This window comes from Larus michahellis, chromosome 4, assembly GCF_964199755.1.
Source record: "Larus michahellis chromosome 4, bLarMic1.1, whole genome shotgun sequence".
In the NCBI taxonomy this organism is placed as follows: Eukaryota; Metazoa; Chordata; class Aves; order Charadriiformes; family Laridae; genus Larus; species Larus michahellis.
Genome location: NC_133899.1, coordinates 73,619,282 through 73,643,394, shown reverse-complemented (window position 1 = coordinate 73,643,394; position 24,113 = coordinate 73,619,282). Strand labels below are relative to the sequence as shown.

The following is a 24,113-nucleotide window of genomic DNA, read 5'->3' as shown; positions in this document are numbered from 1 at the left end:
TTCAGTTACACAACAAATGCTAAAGATGCATTTAAATAGAAGGTATATCCTGTAGCATTGAACCTAAAGTTTAAATTAGTCTGCCTTGAAGATCAGAAAGTATGTCCAGCACAGAATAAGGACACAAACAGCATCTATTTTATCCTGCAGATATAACGAAGACTTAAGAACTATGATGTTTTTAAGTGCTTTATATTTATTATAAAGTATTAATAATTAAGTGTATGGAAAATGATTCTCTATACTAGAGAATAAAATGACAGCTTTTACAAGTTATGCTATACAGTACATGAAAGGCTGCACATTTTTTCAGCTGCTTGAAACAGTATTTGCTATACAAGTGAAAAAGGGTAGACTTAGAAGTTTATTATTTATAATACAGTGTGTTAGAAAGCACAAACAAATAACATTCAAAATAAACAAGTTCTCAAAAATCTAAAGAAATCTTTAGATGACATGTACACAGATTATACTCAAGTTTCAATATACATGTTATTGTTCCCCACGAGACGCTCCACTTTACTGGATTGCTGGAACATGATGAAAACTGAAGGTGCAAGAAAAGCACCTCCCAAGCCACATAAGCATTGGATGGGCAGAACAGCAATTTCCTGAAGTGTTCTCCGCAGTCTTTGGCTCTACTATTTCTTACAGCCATATACTGTGGCAACACAAGAAGAGAGATGGGATCCAATTACAAGTTATTGTCAATGCCAATCCAGTTATCTGGGGAGTTGCTAGAGCAATTCAAGGCACTCTTCCCAGTGCTGCCAGCCCACAGAACCCCCTGTGCAGGACACAGCATTTTGAGAGAACCAGGCTGGGCTAAAGCATGTTCTTGAAGGACATGGAATGAACAGTTCAAGACAAACTCCTTCAGAATGGCCAGTTCAAAGTCCATTCATACTTCACAGGCACACCAGCTTAGAGAAACATTCACGTATATGTAGGTAACACTTTAAAGCATAGCGCTTCAATGTGTTTAGTTGCTTTACGGTTAAAGTGGTGTAATTTATCAGCAGCTTTGAAGATAGTGTTCATGGGGCATGTTGAACCTACTCTCACAGTAAGATTTTAAGCCTACTTCACAGTTTAACAGTTGTCTCTGCTTTTCTTTCTCATTAAGAGGCAGTGTCTACAATGCATCATCTTTTACAACTGTTCCGCTTACAACACAAGCCATAATGCCAACACCCCCCTGGAAAACATACTCACAGTAACACTGTTTGCTCTGATGCGTGTGGTATTGACACCTAATTGTAAGCTTCTTCCATAATATAAAATACCTTATAGAGCAAAAAGATTTAAAGATATTGCACTGTTGTATTTTACTTTTGCCTCCCAATCTCATTCCAAGTATTTATGAAACTGTAAACAAGTCATTTTTATACAGTCTTCTGTACTGTACACCAGTGTTCCAAGGAACTGGAATTCAGTGACACCTTCGTTAGAGATACAGTAGCCTAAGCACAGTGTAAATTCTGTCCAGCTGCCCTCTTCGTACAGTAACCAACAGGCCACTCCTCCCACATTCACACCTTCAGCTTCCTCTTCTGATCAAAGTATGCATCAAATCTGGATAACGCATATTCCTGGAGAAATAAGGGACATTCAGTACTCAATGCAGTAAACACAGCTGAGTTCACTTATTTGGGATGGGGAAGCATAATGAAGGTATTAACTGTGTTACCTTCCTAATCCATCATCTCAATGCATTAATTAGCTCTATTTGGGAAGGATAATCTCTCCAGAGGTGTTCTTGCCTCTCAGATTTCCTCCAACCTTATTTCAACTCTAACACTATTAGCTGCTGCCAGCACGTCAGGAAAAAAAAAAAACAAAACAGGAACTAAAAAAGTCAGGATTTCACTAAAAAGGATAGCTTCTGCAGCACTTCCTGCAGGATATTCAGTGCATCTGAAAGTTATATCACTTTACAGTACAGTAAGCATGAATCAAGAGTTAGACTGATCCATTTCTCAAGTACAAGCAGCTCCCTGGCATTGATATTGTTGCACACGGAATATCAACATGTTGTTAACACATGCACTTTGACTACTCAATTTCCAAATTTACACTTAACTGCATGCTAGCTTCCCTCTCGCACAGGATCTCTTATTGCAGAAGAATCACTTCACTGCAAGGCATCATTCCACTGCAAGCTATATATACATTTCTATATTCCACTGCACATCGGGCTATAGCATCTCTATGTAACAATGGGGAGAATTTCTGACGTTTTTAGGATTTTAGATGTTCTTTATGTTCTTAAGAAAATAGTACAAAATAGTAACAAATTGATTTTAAAAAGTTTTCCTCCACCTAGAAGATATTAGTTGCTGTGAGAGGCCATTTCATTTACTTTCTGATAATGCATCACAGGTTACTTGAGAGTATACATTTTTAATTACCTGAAACCATGACTAAATAACTTACCAGGTAACCAAACTCAATGGATGAGATCTTTGCTTGTATAATAGACCACAGACCCCAGAAGAAGTGCGATGCAAGGGCAAACCTGAAATTACAAAGCTATGTTTATTGAAATACCCAGCTAAGTCACAACACCTTATTTCAATATCCTGTTAGAATAGTATTCCCTAGTTTGGGGGTGTCCACGCCTTTTCTTTAACTATGACTCTTTAAAAATAATTCCATTAGCTTCCCCACAGAGTAGTATTTTGTTTACTCCACTAATAAATACTGTATACCACACATCTGAAGGTTACAACGAACAGATTTTTCTTCACCACATATAAATATCTTAGAAAGTCTCTTGGCTGAAGTTTCTCCAGCTAGTGAGGTATACAAGTATAGGTGGAAGTTTCAAGATACAGTTGTGAAAGACAAGTTACCTGTTAACTTCTATCAACATTTCTTCTTCTAGTTTGGACTTCTCTTCATTGCTCAGATTTTCAAAGCCATCATGGAATGCAGACAAGTAACTGGAGATGAAATGGAGCTGGAAGGCAAGTAAACAGAGTTACAACTCTTCATCTCAAGACGTATTTGCTTCTTTCAGAACTAGACAGGACTTCTAATAAGTTGTCATTTTTTTCCAAACACCAACAGTGCTGGAGTTAGCTTTAAGATTAATGGTGGTTTTACTAATTGCTTGGAAGTTTGGTTTAAGAAAAGCCATAATATTAGGACAACACATGACATTTCACTACTGACAACTAATTTCACAGCTGCAATCAACAACTATTGGACTTTGTGGTGGACAGCTACATAGCACATAGTAAATCCTGAATACCTATTATGAAGTTTCTATGATTTTTAAAGCAAAGGTAGTCAGGATTACAGGAAATGGAAGTCATCGACAAAAGGTCTTGGGACAATACAAGTCCAAAACAGAATTTGAAAATAGAGTTAAGATTTTAAGATTGTGAACACTGGCATTTTATTAATTATGTCTTATGTGCCTACCTGTTGCTTCTTTGTAGGATATTTAAGAACACTGGCTTTGAAGAATGGGTACTTCTCATACGTGTAATCATACATCCATTCACAGAAGTGATTTCCAATGTCAAATCCTCTGAAAGAGAGATAAAGGGTGAATACCTCAGTATTTGCACACTAGCAATCTGTTTTTGCTCAAGCAAGCCTAAAATCAAGTTTAAAAGCACAAGGCTACTTAGAACTTACTACTGCAGTTTTGCTAAATGAGGTAGAGAATTGATGACTAGAATACAACTTTTTTTGCAAGTTATTAAAACCAGCTAGTAAAGATGGGCAGTTAAGAATGCCAGCTACAAGAAAATACTAGACTTTGCTACAAAGTTTTATACATATGAAGACAGTTAAGATACTTGAGTATGCACTACTTCTCAGCATGAAGTCAGACGTATCTCTAATCTTAGCATTATCGTAGGCAAAGAGGTCATACTCCAAGTATTTAACATATCCCACTTTCACATTATCAGAATTCAAGGTTCCATGATGTCTGAGCTATGCTAAATGTTTGATGATCCTCATCCTTAAACAAGGGTACTAGATAACTGAGGTAAGGACAGAAAGCATTTTGTGTAACCATGTAGCAAAAAACCGTAAGATTACTCTCTCCTACAGAGATGAGAAAGATGTTTGAAATGCCTGAAGATAAAAAAACAGTAAGAGCAAACGTGCCCTACATATGTATGTACACACAATCAACCATTTTCCTTATTACCCACTAGAAAGCAATTTTAACACACAAGCAAGAAGCCATTTGTGCTTAAACAAGCCCTCTAGTCTGGACAACCAAGGAGCTCAAAACCTTCACTCTGGTGTATGCCTGTACTCAGTATCATCAGGACCAGAGCTGTTTTGACTAGTTGTATTTGCTGTCCACCACTAATAAAGCAGAACACAATTCACTGGAACAGACACATAATCAGCAGTGCAGCACTTGCTCTCACTGTAGCATGTAGAAAACAATACATCCTTCTGCTGAATAGAAAATATAGTGATTTACCGGTAATTATAGCTGCTGTATTCAAAGTCAATGAGCATCAGCTTTTGGTTTTCCAAATTCTCTCTGCCTTCCAGAAGCAAGACATTACCTGAAATTTTTAAGATAATACAGCATATTTAATAAAGTCCCCAGAAAATTACAAAAAGCAATACTCTTAAGAAACATTGTTCAGATAATCCCAGTTATCGCTTACATCTGCACAGAAGAATGACAGGAATAGCCAAACTGTACTGGCTGTGTATCAGCTCATTGAATATTGAGACATATACTATAAAACCTTGTAAAACTGAAAGCACGAAAGTTTTCTTCTGTACAGGCAGAGGTAGATCTATTCTCCCAAGGGTCCTGGCTTCTCCTGTGTTTAGCTTGCAGCTAACTTGGGTGACACTGTCAGCCTTAGTCCTTGCTGAATTGTTTCTTTCCACAGCTTGAGATCTAAGTTCTGCAACATCTCTCATACCTGCGTAGACTATCATTGATCACACAACACGGGGGACAGGAATTGCCTTTCAGCAGCCTGAAAGCCAGACTGATCACTTTGCTATTCTAATATGTAGCACAACCAGTACCTATAGAAAAGTTCAGCCTAACAGGGAAATTGCTTTATCTGTCTTTCAATTTACTTTGTCAGCATAATTAATCTGAAAAAACATCAAGTCTGCCTCTGTCAAGTGCCATCTAGTAAATAAATTTATAGTCATTTCAACTTCCGCAATAGTTTTTCCCCTCTCCACTAGTGCATCTGTTCTCTATGCCATATCCTTGCACCAACAGAAGCAGCACAGTATTTCACACCCCCCACCTCTGCCTTGGAAATTTAGGTTCCAAAGCTTGCCCCAGCCCTATCATGCTCAGATTCCTCCAGTGTCACACCTTGCCACACCAGCAGCGAGAACTCAAACCCCACCACCACTGAACTACCTCTTCAGACCTCAGATCAGTGGCTTTTTCCCCTCATGCTGCCTACCCTAATGCACCTATCCTCCAGGACAATCCTCTTCCAGGTCGATTCTTCAGCCTTAGCTAAGAAGGCCAGGACTCCTGAGAACACAACAGCCCTGCAGACAGTCCTAGTATAGCATCCTTCCAGTTCAGCCCAGCTTACCCACTGCACAGGTGACAGGCAGCACAAACACCGCACACCTTCAGCCCTGCCTCCTTTTCATCTCTTTAGAGAACTAGCTCAGAAAAATTCTTATTCCCTCCGTGACTCCCAGAGAGAGAACACTAAAAAAAGGTAGATAAGGTTCTCCTAATGTTTCTTACCAGTACAAGCTGAGAACTGCCAAGTCAAACTACCCTAGTCTATTTTCACCATTCACTGCACTTTTTCAGTATCTTTCTTTTAAAAGGACTAAAGTATACCCTACCCTATTCTGATATTGCAGAAAACTAAAAAAGGTATGTCTTAACAGAAAACACCCAAGGCTCCCATTACCAACCGATCTGTACTAACAGAGCACGTATACATGCTTGGCTTAATTCAGTTATGATACTAGATGTTCTCTTAATTAGCCTGAAGGGTTGCTGAAGCCAATGCACTTCACTTTCCAACTGTTGCACACCAGGAGTGCACAGGCTGCTGTTTCAAGTCAGCTGCCAGGGCAGTACCTCGAGAACGTGACAACCTCTCAGAAAGCAAACAAATGACCAGAAGAGTCTTAATACCGCATCACTGAACAAGGTCATGAAGTATTAGCAGTTTACCTTCTTGACAGTCATTGTGGCAAAATACAACTGGTGATGAAGTAGCTTCAAGCATAGCTCTAGAAAACAACAATATAAGATCTTATAAGAAACAAATCACGAAGTTCAGTTCCACTTCCAAGTAAAGAGTGAATTTTGTTGTAAGAATTTGAAGTGCTATTCATTTATAGCAAGACCCTATTTTCTCAATTAGAAGCCCAAGATCAGGACAACAAGTTAGACTTCACTGATCAGCAACTGATCGTATTAATTCGTAGTCACATGAGACTCTGGTTGGTTACAGAACCAAAAAACCAATCCCCAATTTGTAAAGTAAAATGAATATAGGGTATTATAGTATATAATGTGTTTGAACAACTATATAACTTCACACTGAAGCTGTGCAAATATGAAGACAGTGGTAGACAAAATAAGCCTACCTTAGATTTTTCATTTCCTGGGGCAGATTGTAACTGAGGAGTTTGTTCAGCTTCCTTGTTCTGGATTCTCTGGTAAATTTAATCCTCAGCACTTGATTTAGGTATCTATTAAAAATAGAGACAATAGTACAGCATTTGTGACAATAGTTTATTAGACTTCCCATACCAAGATACCATTTAAAACTAAAATCAAGAAAGTCTAAAAAAAAAAAAAAAGAGTTACTAGAGAAAGTGTCACTATTCTTCAAGGTAATTGAAGTTCTTCAAGTAACAATGAAATAGTTTCCGGGTATAGTGAGAGCTTGTGCTCTCAGGCATTCAGGAAGAATGAAATGCTCATCAAAATTACAACAGGTCACGTTTTTTCCATACTTCGAAGTACTGCATAACTTACTTTTCCATTGTTCCAAAAAGCCACTTAGGTTCTTTATTAAATGGCATTTTCATGCCATGAAATCTAGCCATCTTCTCAGCTATTTCAGCAGATATGTCAGGTAAACTTAGTTCTTCAGTACTTAGTTTCCTGCTCTGTAATAAAATATAGTATTCTTAAAATACAGTTAATGAATCAATTACAAAAGTGTGATTAATTACAGACACTAGCATTAGCTTCTACATACTATACTATAAAATACTTAGCATAGTACTTAAGCAATACACTTTTTTCCTCCCAAACGAACTTACGAAATTGCTGTCTGGAAATCTGAGTTAGCCGGCCTAGCTTACTTACGACTTAGCCAATTCTCTCCTAGATCAAGACCTGGGGAACATCACATCTCACACTAAGAATATCTTCAAAGCAGATTGGGTATAAATATTTAAGAACATCAAAAGCATCTGCTCTTGTTGCTGTTAAAGGAAAGTGTTACTCCATAGTTTCCAATGCTATGTTTGGTATCTAACAGGCTTTTTATCTTCATTTATTAGTCTCTGCTACAGCTGAAGAGTTTTTAGATCTCTCTCCCTGGCAAGAGCTATAATTGGGCTCTCCAACACCCACTATAACTGTATCAAATTACAGCTAGCAATTACTACATGTTGCCAAGTATTCTATTCCCACATCTCTGCTTTTCCGGGCAGTCCAGAGACCTTCTTGTCATGATCAATTAAAACAGCTACCAGCCACTAAATAACCATGAAGAGGACTTACGGGAATGAATTCCTCCAGTCTCCCTTGTGGAAAGATTCCATACAGCTTTGGGCCAAGAGCTCTCTCTGCAAGAATGGCAAACATAACGCTTTCCAAAACCATGGCTTCTGCCCCCTACAAAAAAAAATATAAATTAAAGCATTAGTTGGTGCTTGCAGAGAAATGAACTTAGGTGTGCACAACAGCAAAACTGCTACAAAATGAGAAATTTTAGGGCCAGCTTTAAAAAGACGACTCAACATTTTACTAACCAAAGTTTGACTAATAACTTGTAGTTAGCATGGGAGCAATACAAATATTTTGCTTTCAAGTTTAAAGCTAGGGAGGAAAATTTGTATTACTTAACAGGTACTGTTGGTGGGCCAGGCCAAAGGAAAACTGCAAAAACCAAAACACCCTCTCCTTCCTAACCTGTGGGAACTCTCTAAATTCATTTCCTGAAGGAGTTTATCCTACCGAAGCACAGGAACTATAAATATTATCCTTGGCTATTTTAACACACTTTGGGAACACTGCCTCACAAAAGGACATTTTAACTATGCAAGTGAATGAAGCGAACAACTGAACTAACCAGTTTTTCATTAAGAATGACTTAGGATTTATTTCCATTAAGCACGTTTTAGGTCTTCCCTCTTTTTTTTTTTTCTTAAAGAGAAAGAGTAATTTAAACTCCTGCTAAGGAACATGTGTGTGTGAATAAATGTTTTTCCTTTTCTGTCCCCAAACATACCTCAATTTTCAATAACTTTTTTTTCAGTGTTTTCCTTATATCAATAAACTCAGTCCATAACAATCACAAGCAGACAGCTTTTTATTACGAATGTTTAAAACTAGAAATATGAAATAAGTCTCAAAAATACAGTTAAAACCACTAAAATATAGCTTTCTTGTTGCTTAAGATTTGCAGTAACTAAACACAGAAGTCACAGTGTAAATCACTACTTCTAGCAATTATGTCAACCAGAATCCAGGTTTACTCAAATCCTAGAGGTCTACTAAGCCTCTGCCTACTTTTGAGCAACTCATCTCAAAGTCTGACCCATGGCACTTAAAAGCATAAGAAGTAAGAGCACAAAATTAAGAAAGTGCTCAGATATTTTGGACTATAAAGCCTTTTGCATTACTGTAATCACTGCAGTCTCAAACACTAAATAACTCTTTCTATCCAAATTCCATTTTTGAGTACACTCCAGGCAGTTCTGTTGATCAATTATTTTTACTACTGGCCCACACCTTATTATTCTGACACCTTCTCAAGAAATTCTAGCATTTCATATTGAAGTGCAGGAAAGACTCACGTACCTATGTTCTCAAGCATTAACTTCAATAAAAAGTGAAAGAGGCATCAAGAATGTAAATTGAGATTTTACGATGATTTGTATATGAATGTATTACATCTGTGTCCTCCACGGTTTTTCATCTCAACTCCTCAAAGCAGAACTAATGCACCAAAAATATGTACTTTTGATCATTTCGCATGCCCCCCCCACCACGAATCTGAACTTTTCAGTTCAGTTCTGAAGCCTAATGCCAAGAACCAAAAAGCAAATTAGATACAGGTTACTAAATGTCTACTCCATTACTGGCCGATATTGAATTTGCCTGTGCATGGTACAACACCAGGGTGTTTTCCAAGCCTGATTATAGCAATACTGTGGCTGTTCCCATTAAGATGTCAGTTCCTTGTTCTCACATCTTAATGAAAAATCAACTCATGATACTTGGATAACAGTAAGTGCCAAAGAAAAGAAACAATATCCTACACATAACCAAAATTACTCAGTTCTTGATCTCAGATAATATCCTATTAATGTGATCCACTTTCCACAGAACAGGAGGAAAAATCTGGGTTTTTTTCCTGGTTTCACCCTCTTAAGATTCCTTGAGCTCACCTAGCTTGGTAACTTTATCTGAAGAAATTTTAACAATTTAGGATCCATCAATGAAAGCAAGCTCCAGTTTACAATCATAGCTTTTTTCTATAGTCCTTCACTTACAGACAAAAACCTGGTTATGTTTTATTAGCAGAGCTTAAAGGGGCCATGTTTTTCCACATACCACGTGCCTGTTCTTCATTAAGATGTCCCTTAATGCATCAGAAGCAACAACCAGAAATAGTGAAGTTTCCAATTACTCAACAGTGCACTTCTGGTTTACTTCTGCCACATCTGCCTAGCCCTAGTCCTTTAAGACACGTTAAAGAATTTAGAACCTTCAGCTACGCGATTGTGAGTTAGTAAACTTCTGTGCCAGCAGCGTTAACAAAGATGGCTGCATCTCTCCATGAAAGATCTACTTCAAGATTAAAAAGCACAGGCAATTATCTAAAAGCAGCAGTATAAGAATATTCAAGTTCGAATGCTCTGGGGCCTGACTCTTAAAAGACAAAAAGGTTTAGAGCACCAAAAGAACTTCCTCTACTGTAACAGAATGGTCACTTGAGGACAAGTCCAATGACAGCTCTGGAATAACACCATCTATGTGTCTCAGGCACAAAAGCTTGGCTGCTTCTTCATAATACCTGACAGGCCTTTTACCAAGTCCCCACACGACTGTCAAGTACAAGTGTGTAAATAAACTAAGTAAAGGACATTAGAAAATTCTACAGGATACTTCATATGGACACTGAGCAGATCTAGGTATCTAACTCTTCAGTTAAGTGTTCACCTGATCACTTTTATAAAGGACCAAGCATTATAAATAAGTAAATTATGTATCTCAATGCCTTCAAACAGTGTGCAATATACTTACACTACCAAGACAACAATCTGTTGGTTTAAGCTCTGAAGCTCTCAATTTTAGTCAAGTTTCAACCAGGCATAACCACTAGCACTTGTATTTAAAACAAGGTTCTGGAGAAGATTTGACCACTCATTTTTAAACAAATACTTAGAGCTCAATGTTGCATTTAAAACCTAAGAATTACAAACACTCTTTACAAGACTTTTCCAGTACACAACTCCCATTCAGGCAAGGAAAGATGAAAAGCCTTTCTATACTTCAGTTTCTACACTTTCTATACTTCAACAAAAAGCTCACTAAAAACAGATGAAATAGTAATTCTGAGGAAAATTACCTCTAACTATAGCAAAATCAAGATAAAACATACATAATTGCTGTTAAAAGACCTTATGAGCTGCCAGAAGACAATTCCATCTCTAGTCACAGCTGTCGAACACCAGACAGCTACAATGCTAGTGATCCTGAACATTTTGGTATTACCCAGAGGTTTTTCTTCTCTCCAAAGGATGGACATTAACCCCTCTGATCAAACTTACCTACAATTTTTACTTAGATTCAAGAAAATTAACAAATCCATCCTCAGGAATTCCTGTCAGAAGACTGATCCAACAGTGAAGTTTTGACACTATGAGATGAACAGCAGAAAACAATAACCTACCATCATAGAATTACTATTTTCAGGCAGCAAAGACAGTTCTGAAGTTCAAAGCTTTGCTTCCTGTACTGCAAAACTATGAGCTGCTGGCATCAGGGTGGGGCTTGTTTGGATTTTTGTTTTCTCTTATAACTTTAGGAACTTTTTTTTTTTTACTGGATTGGGGCAGGGGTGAAATCAAGCCACCTCCATTTTTCATCTTTGAAGAAAACTGAAGAATCAAACCAGTACATTTTTCATTTCAGTCTTGGTTCAACTGATTGAAGTTGTTCCAGTAAACTTAACTGAAAGTTCAACAAAACTTCAAAAGCAGTCATTCAACAAAAATTTTAAAACCAGTTTCAACTCACTAGAAAAGAAATAAATGCTTGAACTGTTTCAGATGACATTCCCACAGGGCAGAAAATAAAAGGGGAGAAAAGCAGCACTTACCAAATGGGTAAGATGTACTTCTCCCTAATCACTGACGAAACCATTACAGAGCTGAAAAACGATCGCACATAACAAGCAAAGCACCTGGCTAACAGGCTGCAATGTTATCCCTTACTGAAAAAATACTGCCAGAGTAAAAATCTAAATTACCAAATCCTGTTCAGATGACTTTACAAAAAATTACGCTTAGCTAAACATTATGCTGCATAAGCAGAAATGGTTCCAAATGCAAGAACTTTAAAGTTTGCAGAACACAGATGATCCAAGCTCAATGCTAATCAGAAACACTTCATATTCAAGAGGAAGTTCTCTCCAGCTCTACATACTTTCCTCAGAAGAGTTCATCAATGTATTATAAAATAGGGATTTGGTAAAGCAGAGTACTGATCTTCCTCTACTAAAGAAAGAAGAGCCTAGTATTAGAAATAGCAGTACTGATACCAATGTTAGAAATGGTAAGAAACCATTTAGGGCAGAATTGGGACGGTGTTTCTCTTCATGTGGAGTGCTTACATCTTTCCAAACTATGCAGACACTCCCATTATATTACTTCTATGAGCAGAAAGATTTCTTTTCTTCATTACTGTTTACAGTTTTTAGAAACACAGCCCAGACACCACACGGAATAACTACTGATTTAGAACAAGCAGGATCGCCACAATTCTCTGTCATCTATAAAATTCTGTGGAATAAGCAAATTTAATTACTCACTTGCAAGTCATTTTCCTTCTGAGACTGTACAGACTCTCCTTTATTACAGGACCTCTATGAATGAGAAAAGGCAAACACAATGAGAAGATGAAATTTAAGATGATTAACCTGCAACCACCAGAACAAAGGGAGTAGAAGTGCCAGCTACAATTAACTAGATGTCTCACTGTCTTGATCTGTGACAGCTACAGCACTAGTATCCATCTGACCTCTGACCACCACACTATTTCAACAATTCCAAAATCTTTCAAAAGGATGTGCCACTGAGACCAAGCTACTCCTGTAAATAGCCTGAGAGCTGATTTTCAGGTATGTTTTTATTGTTTCCTAGTATTTCAAAACAAGATTTCAACGTATCATAAGGTTAGATGAACATTTGTAATTAACAGAAAATTAAGTCCCTCTGCATGACATCTGGGATGATATTCTTCTTGCAGCTAAAGCACTTAAGAGATGCATTACATAAATTACATAAAAGCCTTAGAAGGAGTATTAGAAGAGGTATGTTACAAAGCTTGCAAAGCACTTGCTTTTTTCTATTGCCTTATTTTCCAGATTTTTTGTGACTAGAATTTCCTTATTTACAGTATGCTGTCTAGGCTACATGTAAAATGTACCACTGGCCGTGCAGATCCAAGATTTTTCTTCAAATAACTGGCCATGTAAGCTAAAGATATCTCGGTAAGAACTGCAGCATACTAGCAAATCTTTAACAAATTCCATGCATAAGGTATTGTGCTAGGATTGTTAACAGTCATTATAAAGCAGTTCCAAAGTATCAAACCATACCCTCAGCAACTGAACCCTCAATGGCACATGCTTTTAACAGAGCTGCACGTTTAAAATTCAGAATGTAATAAAAACCTTGTCCTTTAAAGGGCTTGAAGGTAAGGAGAAGAGAAAGCAAATATTTGCTTAGAATTAGCGACAGTTTGTGGCTGCTATTTATGTTGCAACTCCACCGTTGACTGTTTAAACCAGACTAGCTTTAGAGGCCCATAAAGGTAGCCTGCATCTCCACCTTCTCAACAAAAACATTTCATTTATAGAACCATGTGCATACCTTTCTGTTCCAAAGCTCTAACATGTCCAAAACAAGGGTGGAAATATGAACTTAATGGAATACAGTTAAGCAACACCAGCTGCCTTAAGTACAAAACAACAAACTAATGATTTACACAAACTATGCAGTTACAGTATTTCAGAAGCTACAGAAGTACAGTTAACATGAATCGATGGTCTTTCAGCAAGTACTTCCCATTCCACTAGGATAAGTTTAAAACCAGACAATATGAAAACTACTATTAGTTTATATTCCTTTCAAGGAAATTAATAAAGTCAAAACATATTCACTAAAGCTAAATGCATAACTACTCAATAGTATTAAAGTCATTTACAGAGGGCTTCTCTGAACAAGCATGTCCTACATCAATACCACTCTTGCATCTTACAGATTTTTCTTGAACAGTCAGAAAGTTACTCACCATCCAGGAGTCTTTCCTGATTAATGGTGCTCTCAGAATGGTTCAGTTCATCAGAAGGTAAGCAGATTAGGCTTTTCCCTAGAACCTGAACTGGCATCCACTTTCCAGAAGTCATACTGTATAAAGAGCTAGCCAGTTCTAAAAGTCCACCTCAAATTAGCGTTGGAGATAGCCTAATGGCATCTACTGTGCCATTAGAATGAGACAATTAGGGATACGTACTGCAGAGTCATCAGAAAAGGAGACTTCTGCATCATCCCTTCCTCTTTTCTGTTCCCTCAGCATGGAGCATTAGCGTCCAAAGGAGAATGAATACAAAGTAATTTGTAAGTAACTTGCAAAGATGAATGGGAGCTTGGAGAGGATCAGTCTTCACAAGTGGCCATGTACTCAGCCTAGAATTAGGAAAGTCTCCAGCACATGTGGTCAAATACAATGAAGTAAGCAGGATGCAATTTTATGTAACAGGCTTTTAACAGTTTAACAGATGTTAAAGTGGTAGGATTTGATTGTTTTCTGACTGCACAATCACCTATGAGAACAGTGGTTCAAACTGAAACATCTCCTACCATGAGGTAATTTGATCTACACATTTAGCTCATGTGTTGCTGGCCAAGCCAACCAAAACTTCAGTTTCTCCATAAACTCTAATAGCTCACTGTAATTTATGGCCAATTCTGAGAGCTATTTACTTCCAACAGCAACGAGAAGATTTTAATTACCTAAATAAGAGAATGACTGAATAATTCCTGGAGGTTTTTAATCACTCTCTCTATACGGAAACATTAACTAGAAACGGACATGTGTTCTACATCTTTAAGATTTAATAGTTCAGTACTTTCTTTATTGTGGGAAGGTTTACTCTCAAAGCAGATTAAGAAATCTCACTACAATTTCACTAAGGGAGGACAGCTATACGTACAGAGACAACAGCCGTTGTTATAGAGTCTACTTTGTGATCATGTAAATTAATTTTAAGACAGGGACCTTCAGGTATAAGAAAGTCCTAGAATGGGAGACATTCCACATTATCTGATCTGTGATTAGAAGGTGACCAGACAGTGTTTATACATCTGGCAGTTTGACATAGAAAATTAAGCTCTTCATTTTCTCCCTAATGTTCCAAATGTATTTGTCTTGTAGCTGGCAGATGAGATCTGTATCAAAAATCCCAAGTGATGGTTGGCAGTGAATTCTGTATAGAGAAGGAACTTGCAACTATTTTTTCTCCCCAAGTAACTCTTAGCTCTGCCCAAAAATTTAAATCTTACATTATAATCCCATTTTTCTGAGTTTACTCAGCTTTAGTAATTTTATATTTATATTATACTTTGCTTTAGACAAATCTCTAGGAATTCAAATACTAAGGAATTACAACATTACAAGGAACTGCCTGAAAGGTTAGAGGCTACCTATGCAGGGGAAACTTTTCTTAATTCTAGAAATTGTTGGAAGACATCGATTTGAACTTTGGGGTATAGGAACACAAACAGTTTTAGATTCATCAATAACTGTTCCTCCTTCTATTAATCCACTGTTGATCACTGATCCCTGCCAGACCTGAAGGAACTGATATTAATTTGCTGAAGTCCTGAAGTCTAGCATGAAGAAGAATTCCCAGTTCAAGCCCTACAAAAGCCACAAAGACATCTCTAATCCTCTTCATGTCAAGTTACCATTCTCTTATGAGGGAGCAGAGGAAAGGAAGGGGCAGTACTCTGATATTTTGTTATTTCTGTAAACATTCAGATGCACAGACAGTAGCTGGTGCTACTTAAGCCTTATTTTTTTTAAACAATGAAATCCAGTACTAAAGAAAATGAAAGCTGTAGAGAATGCTCCAACTTCAGAGATCTCATACTATACCGTGAATCGTGTCTGTCACCTGGAAACCAGAGTGCTCTAGGCACGATCGCATGGGCAAGCCTGCAGCAGAGAACACATGCATATACAACTAAAGTGGTACATTACCCCCAGAATACCCTTAACTCCACCCAACACAAATATATCCCCGTAAGAGGTGCTTGGTTTCTTTCAAGCCGTCTGCCAGTGCCAGGGATTTGTAGTTACTCCATGCTACAAACAGACATGGACACCAACAACCACAGAAGACGTTGATAATTACAGTTACACAGCAGTCTGCATTGTATTTAGTTACAAAAAATAAAAGGCAGCAAGGCAGGTATGGAAAAAGATTTACCACAGAACTGTGGCAACCATTTTACTTATTTTGCGTCTGCTCACATAGAAATTGAGAGACTAAAGAGGAACATTAGGTATACCGGTTTGGTTTTCCTCATTTATATACAAGATTTTGTTTTGGCTGTTGCAAAGTAACAGAGCCCCAGTGATCAGAGTTCAAGGTTCTTTTGACATGTGTAAAAGAAAGGGAATCAATCCCCAAGTTACCTTTTGATAGGTGAACTTCAAAAAATTCACCTTAATTTGAGCTTTTTTTTTTGTTGATGCTAGCTTATGTTGAAATCATATCAGCATTTCTAAAATTTGGGAAGTTTTGGTTGTTCTGAATTTAAGTAGAAACACTACAGTGCCCTGCATATGAAATCCAATCTTGAAGTTTGAACATTAAATGGCATACTGTTGGAGAACCTTTTGTTTCAGTAGTTTTAACACTGATATAGCCAACAGTTAATGACATTTTGTCATGAGGAAGTTTTACTTTCAATGCTCCCCTTTAAATTTAGCAACTAAGCTGGAGCAAGAATAAGTGAAGCAGAGTAAGACATTTCCCTTTTTTCAATGTAGAACATATCTGCATTGTGCCTCAAACATTTGAGTTTTAATGTGGTTAGTACTTTAACCTGTCACAAGCACAAATACTTGTCTTAAAAAAAAAGTTCTGCTCAAGGATATACTCGAGAGAAGTCCTTGATTTTTAAACATCCATGCCAGTGCGACCATTCATAATAATGGCCGAGCCAGTTTGGTTGAGTCTCCCCCCAGCTCCCCCCAAAACAGTCATGCACACAAAAAATTGGCTTAAACGTATCAACTATGACAGAGGAAGGCACAATGCCTTCCCTGTGTGGCAGCTTTAGCCAACTGGCATGGTTTATATTGGATGAGTTTCATGTACTGACATTTGTGTCTTCCAAGATTCATAATAAGCAAACTGGGGCTATTTTCAAACTGCAAAAAAGGCTCCTTTAAAAGGTGGCTGAAAGAATTATGGTGCCAGTATCATTCATTTTCAAGTTAGTATCAGGTATCTATTTTTCATTTCTATTCAAAATTTTAAGTTAAACTTCTCTTCTGTACGTACAACAATTTGGTGCAGATTGCTATAGGTCTATAGTATTTACAGTAAAGGAACAAGAAGAGCTGATATTACCCCTGTTTTGTGTTCCAATTTCAACAGAAAGTAAAATGGACAAGAGTTAAAACATGCTACAAAAGGCTCAAGCAAACAAGTGGTAACTACTAATACCCAGTGGCAGTTACAATTAAGTCATCAAGAATTAAGTTGTGATTTTAGCAAAAGGTCTCAAAACTCAACTTACTTAAACAGCGTCCCTTAATTTCTATAGGGCTCTAAACTTAAGCAACATTACTAAAAAATATCAAATTTCTCCCTCTTAACAGGCTTGTCATAAGGATCTGCTTATGCCACCCAGAAATTCATAAGAATCCTAAGTGAGGTTTTCAAAATACCCCAATAAAACAGTTTGCTTATATTTTATCTTGCATTTAAGGTAGAGGGGCTGGAAGAGACAAATGTTTGTCGACAAAAATTGTGAACCTCAATGCAATCTGAAAGTTTTACCTTGGGACTTTCTCTGCTTACTTAACCTTTAGTGAACTGCACCAACAAGAGCAGTCAATTTCACTGCCACTACGGAAATAAAGGAAGTTAGACATCTCAAAAGATCCTTCAACACCAAGAGTAGAAAGGTTAGAAAGTTATGAACACACTTTCAATTTTCAAACCAAATTAGTTCTGATTTTAGAGCCCAAAATTTTATTTTGATTTATTCAGTGGATAGGGGCACAGAAAAGGCAAGTTAAAAAAACCCTGAGGGAAGAGGAGGGCAACCAAATTCTAGAGTCTACTTTTCCTTTGAAATATAAGGGAAAGGCCACATTTTTCACAGCTCTTAGGCAACAGAAGTTCTACCACTACAGAAGTTTTACAGCCCATGTTCCTACTCAAGCCTTCTACATATTAAGTCAGCATTACATTAAAGCCATTAGTAATTCTGAAAGAGATTCTTAGCATCAACCCTAGGAGTCATTTCAAAAACAAAGTTTCTCACCACCATTTTTTTCACGTTGTTTTTGGTTTCTGTTAAACTAAAGGAAAGACTATTTAAGCTTGAATTAATGAACTTCTACACACTTTTCTTGTTCAACAGATTAACCTTCCCAACACACATACAGTGGTATAGCCAAGGCTTTTGTGCTATTTCAAACCACTGGAATCTTTTACATATTTCTGGTAGTTTCCTACCATGGGAAAGTTAACACCTCACATAGTATAATAAAAGAACACTTTAAGCCAGTTAAGTGACAGTATCCAGTAAGATTTAATAGTAAGTTTAGTCAAGGCAGCAGAAGCAGGAAGAATGGGCTGAAATTTCAGGAACAGTCAATCTCCTGCAGATATTGGATAAGTTATTCAAAGTAAGTGACTGAGTACTGGAAAATATCAAATTAATGGATAATAAAACCAGACCCTGTAAGTCAAATAGAAACAACTGCCAACATCCAAATGTAATTTTATGAAGCTGCAATTTTTCATACGGTTAAACACTTATGATTATTTATTTACAATATAATCAAGTGTCTAGCAAAGATGGGTAAGAGAATATTTGCTGTGTAGTCCTACCGTAACTGCTTGTAAACTTTGGAAGAGATCACCTTTACAAAATACTCTCGATTTTAAACCTTACAATTTGAAAAAGATTTGCCAACCACTTCTCTTAAGGTTTGACAAATTTCAATGCTATTTACATTTTACTAACCAAATAAAAGAAAAGTAACATTAGAAGAGTTCGACAAACATCTGGTTAAGCTTCTATGCCAGCTACAAGGCATATCACACATTTAGGAAAGCATGTTTTGGAATGAGATGGCTGTGCTTCATTTTTATTCTAACACTCTAGATCAAATTTTCCAGCAACACAATTACCCATGAGATCTCTAATAAAATGCTTGAGCACTGTACAAGTTTGACAAAACCTTCAACTTTTATCTCCAAAACTCGTGTTACCAAGATTAAGTGGTTTAGTCTCTTGCAATCTTGCCAGTTATGCCAAAGTCCTACATACTGTACAGAAGCAAACTTTAATAACTTCTGAAACACCACAGTCCAAACTTAACACCGTAAACAAAACATTACTGATCAAACAGACAGCAAGTGAGCCTTCAGCTGATATGCGCCAGTCAGGATCTGTATAGAAAGCAGTGTAAGTTCTAGACAATAACAATAAAGAAAACTGCTTTAAGCTAGCAATCTACCCAAATACCACTAGAACACATTCCCAAAAGGATAAAGCAGCACACACTTGCAGTGTGTCACAAATGAAGATCTCCAAACATATTACAATTAAACTACAGAAACCCTCCCACTCCCAAATCACTCTACGTACTCACCATCTGCAGGATTGCACCATATAAGCGCAGGAGAACTTTCCGTGGTTCATCTGCAACTGTCTCAACGGTCTCAGGTAGTGAGCACTGAAACAGCATGTTGCTGAGGCCACCTCTATCAAGAGAAAGGTAAGTTTAACTTCGGATGTGCATACATGTTTTGTTTTCTACATATTAGAGGTGCACTAATCATCCTTGCATGCACTAATCAACTGACCCACTCTGTTCACGAGTGACAATTTTCCAACAGTACCAATAGCTCCTAACATGTAAGGCTTCAGTAAAAAGATTGGCAGCTTCATGTTTCTTAATGTATAGTTCACCATCAAGATCTGTTTATTCAAGCTACAGCTCAGGCTACAAACAAATTGATGTAAAACACACAAGGCAACTAAGACAAAATATAGGCTTCTGTTAATTATTTTCAGGACTTCTAGAAAGTGATGCTGGACTCTTGTCTGATACACTTGGTTGCACAAACAAGCAGGAAGACGTCAGAATAAGCTTAAGCAGTGAGTATAAAACCCTAAGTTTGAATAAAGAGTCAGTATCACTGGGATGGCAGCTACAAAAATTAGCTACAAAGATTTAACATGAATACCTGTGCTACAGCATCACTGATCAAAGTTGTACTTATGCTATCATTCTTTGGGACTCATTTTCAATTTTGAAATTTGTCTTAAAGAACTGCTTTAATTCTAAAGTAGGGAGTCCTGTGCTTCAATCATTCAGGGGTTATACCAGCATGCTGGCTTCTCCTATAATGACTGTTTTACAACAGTGTTCTTACAAGAAAAAGTGACAGCATTTGTTTTCTGCAGGTTTATCAGGGTAGATAGATACTAGATTAGAGAAGCTAAGTTTCTTGATTCCTAGTAGCCCACTAACAACACCAGTCTACTCAACCCACATTGTCTTTACTACATTGTCTTTCTGCATCTTCTTCATTATCAATATGTTCATTAATAAGCTTTCAAATTTCCCTCCTGCAAAAGATTTTCCTCTACTGTAAGGGGGAAAAGTACTGAAACTTCTGGTTTACTTGCAAAACAGCAATGTAAGTCAGCTCTACTGAAAAAACTTGTCTGTCTCACCATTAAAGAACGAACTTTAAAGAACAGATACAATCCAAATATAGTAGCTAGTGGTAAAGGGATCAAGTAGCACAGATTTTAAACGTAAGTAGTTTTACTTGTAGCATGCTACTTAACTTACTGCAGTAACTCTAGAATTTAAATAGCTGTACCTCTGTCATGTTATGATTTCCTTCACAAAGTAATGCAGTTCTTCATAACACACAAAACGTAAGTATTTAATATTACTTTGCAGTGAGCTTTGATTCCAGGCATACATGGCAGATCCAAAATGCGGTGGCTAAAACGCAGTTTAGTCCTAACCTGATACTCCACTCAATGCTTTCTCAAATAGTTTTCTGGGTTCTCTTACAACACAGTGGAGAAGTAGTAAAGACTTTCTGGAGAAAAAGGCTACCAAGAAGTAGACAATCTGCATGTATTTACTGGGAGATGACACAGAGAAAAAGGGCTGGCCTACATATCCAAAGGCAACAATTGAGAAGGAAAAAAACGACCTCAAGAAACAGGGTAAAACAGCAGCTGCACAATACGCTCAAGAAAGAAGACAGATGAGAACCAGCTGGCTTGGCAAGCATCCAAAAAAAGGATGTTTAGAGACAAGAGATATGAAGTAACTTTGAACCATAAAAGTGAACAGGTAGGAAAAACGGACAGATGGAAAGGATATCAAAGAGCAAAGCCAGCTTATTCAGACACAATCAGAACATTGGTTACCTATACCAACTACATTTCTGGCTTCATCTAAACTGTGCTAGACAGGTTTTTTTGAAAAACATTTGCCACCTTTTCCAAGCCCCTGTAGACTTTGGTGAAAATATCAATACTTACATAGAACTAAACACACTGAAACCCACTTTACAAAAAGATCCTGGACTAGAGCTCAAAATCCTATAGAAACAGCTGTTGCACGTGCTCAGCCTGCATACACCGCATGAAAGCCCAGAACCTCTTTTTATATCTCTCCAGCCAAGCAGCAGTGTCTCACTGAGACTAAACTCCATTAAACAGAAGGTTCACTGTGACTTTATGCACTTAGGACTTCAGAAGTTACCTCTAATCAAGGAAATCCATATGAGAGTCTAATAAAAAGTATTGTTCTCCTGAAAGGTCAATAGACTCAGCAGCTTGTCCAAAGGTCAACAGGGCATCTCTCACCCTTATACAGATAAAGCTCCCAGCCAGTCTATTGCTAGAAATTACTTAAAGGTAAGCCCTTCCAAAAAGGTCACCTATTTTCAGAGCTTCACAGAGCCTTCCTCAAATCACAGCCACAGCAGTTAAATGTGCTTACATACTTGCATTCTGATTAGATTCGAATCTGTTTCTTTCCTCTCAACAATAAGGACCATATTCCTTCATCCTAAAATGTCAAGTATCTAACAGCTGTTCATGAACATGATTTGCACTAATGCACTCAAAATGACAATACTGACAGTGGAGAATACACACTGAGTGCTTGACTTTTGTGAAACCAGAATCAAACCAATATGACGACAAGTACTCCACAGACAAAAATGGTGAAGATACTTTTGCCAAAATAAACGCAACTGCTAATTAGCATGTTTTTACACACCCTAAAATTTCAGCCCATCCTCTCTTCCTCCCAATCCGGAAACCATCAAGCCATTTTGAAGTGGTGTCTCAGAGGGGAAGTTAAAACCAAAGGCTTTAGAAAATAAGTACCAAAGTCAGCAGTACACACTAATAAGGATGAAAACAGAATTAAGCGCCAGATTACAGACATATAATATTATCAGACTAGTCTACTGTCTAGGAACAGTATCAGTCTTTTAAAAATTCTCTCCCTTTATAAACTTATGATGATCATGTCAAGTGAGGAGAACTGATCTAAAAATACAAATACTATCTGCACTGGCTTTCAATAAGTTGCTCGTTTTAATAAGGCTTTAAAAATACATTTAGAAATGAGCATGATGGGTTTTGACTATGCTTTTATACATCAGAGCTTTGCCAACAGTTTATGCTCTCTTAAGTAACTGAGGGGTAGGTTTGCATGTATTTTGTGTGTGAACAGAAGTAGAAACATTAGGAAAGCAAACTCAGGACTCAAGGGGATAAACTGACAACTATATCCTTTGTGTGCGACTTTGCATTTGATCAGGTAGAATGATCAAACACTAAGACACTAGACAAACAGTCTGTAAAAATGAAATTCTGAAATAACACCGGTTTAACTAGCATCCAGGGCTGATACAAAACCCAGACTATTTAAGTCCACAAAGGTGGCAAGGATCTCCAACACATTACATACAGCTTCTAGAACATCCCCAATTTACATATTTCTGCTGCCAAAAAATCAGTCTCCTGCAAGCTGCCAGCATGCTGAGTCACAAGTACTTGTTACTATATATGATGAAAGATGATTCACATCATGGATGCACCGCATTCACCTGCTAACCTCGGAATTTCAGCACCCACGCCAAAAAAGGCACTTTTTTTAAATCTCAGGAGGGAGGCTCCACGCTCGGTGCAGCGGTTCCTACCGGCTCCATCACCGTCACCGTCAACGCCCCGGCCCCTCCCCCGGCTCAGTGCTGAGGCGCTGCAGCGCCAACACAGACACACCTCCCCCCCGCCCCGGCACCGCCACCCTCCCCCGGGCGGGGGGGGGCCTGACGCAACGAACCCAGGCCCTTCCGCACGCCCCAGCCCACCCCCCCGCGCCCCAGCGGTGGGTCCGGCCGGCCTCACCCCGCCGCCAGCCGCGGCCCGCCCCACGCCGGTGTGCGGAAGGGGGCCGGGGCGGGGGGGGGAAGATGCCCGCCCCGCCACAGAGCGAGTGCGGAGGCGGATGCGCAGTCGGTCCCCACCGCCTACTGCCCTCCTAAATGCAGATTTATGAAGGATTTTAATTTTTTTAATAGAAAAAAGGGAAGGAAAAGAGCGAGACCCTCATCCGCCGCACCCCCTGCGCCAGGAAGGGGCTCGGACTCGCAGCGACCAACCCGCCCCGGCCCCGCCCCCTCCCCGCAGGGACCAGCCGCCCCCCGCCCTCCTCAGCGCTGACCTGATGGGGCTGATGCGCAGCTGCTCCTCCCGCAACCCCCGCCAGGCCCCGGGCAGGAACTCCTTGCACCACAGATACGCCTTGCGCCGCGTCCGGGGGTCGAGCGGCGGCTCCTCCTCAGGCGGCGGTAGCAGCAGCGCGGAAGGCGGGGTCGCGGCGCCCCCGCCTCTGCCCGTCGCGACGGGGTCTTTCCCCTCGGGGTCGGCGTGAGCCAGCGGCGAGGGGGGCTGCCCGGACGCGGGAAGGACGACACCGCCCCCGCCGGAGACGGGGCTGCAGCCGAGGAGGAGCCCGAGCGGGGAAGGGTCGGTCTCGCCGTTACAGAACTTGGTCTTCATAGCGTGAGGTGGGCGGGGGGCGGCAGCCGTTCGGACGAAGAGCGGGCGGGACAGCTCGCGCTCTCTCTCTCGCTTCGCGTGCACCCCTCCGCCCCGAGCGCCAGCGGCGAGTGAGCCGCGCGCTCGCTCCCGGCCCCGCCTTTTATAGGCCGCGTGGCACGCGGGCCCCCTGGCCTCACGCCTGTTCCCTCCATCCCGATTGGCTGCCGGCGTTCGGCCCCGCCTGGCGCGGGCGTGGGAGGGGTGGGGGGGCAGTTGCGGGCGAGCGCGGGGGGCGCGCGCGC

General features: G+C 39.2%; 1 protein-coding gene across 2 annotated transcripts; it reads right to left on the bottom strand.

The window, feature by feature from the left end:
- Window positions 1-341: 341 nt before the first annotated feature.
- Window positions 342-23,943, bottom strand: CHKA (choline kinase alpha). 2 transcript variants are annotated; one of them, XM_074585565.1, is made up of 12 exons: window positions 23,492-23,943; window positions 19,370-19,481; window positions 12,273-12,326; window positions 7,733-7,846; window positions 6,977-7,110; window positions 6,583-6,687; window positions 6,164-6,222; window positions 4,457-4,544; window positions 3,430-3,538; window positions 2,856-2,962; window positions 2,437-2,518; window positions 342-1,592 (listed from the first exon to the last, which is right to left on the bottom strand). In XM_074585565.1, the coding sequence occupies exons 1-12, from the start codon at window positions 23,827-23,829 to the stop codon at window positions 1,533-1,535; spliced, it is 1,362 nt and encodes a 453-aa protein (XP_074441666.1). In that variant the 5' UTR covers window positions 23,830-23,943; the 3' UTR covers window positions 342-1,532. The 2 variants fall into 2 exon arrangements, with proteins under 2 accessions (XP_074441666.1, XP_074441667.1); XM_074585566.1 differs by lacking the exon at window positions 12,273-12,326.
- Between the last annotated feature and the right edge of the window lie 170 nt (window positions 23,944-24,113).

Coding starts and splice junctions, on each gene's coding strand:
- CHKA (XM_074585565.1), bottom strand. CDS start 23,829: ATGAAGACCAAGTTCTGTAACGGCGAGACCGACCCTTCCCCGCTCGGG. Junction 6,223..6,582: donor CAGGAAATGAAAAATCTAAG/GTAGGCTTATTT, acceptor GTTGTTTTCTAG/AGCTATGCTTGAAGCTACTT. Junction 2,519..2,855: donor ATGTTGATAGAAGTTAACAG/GTAACTTGTCTT, acceptor TTGTAATTTCAG/GTTTGCCCTTGCATCGCACT.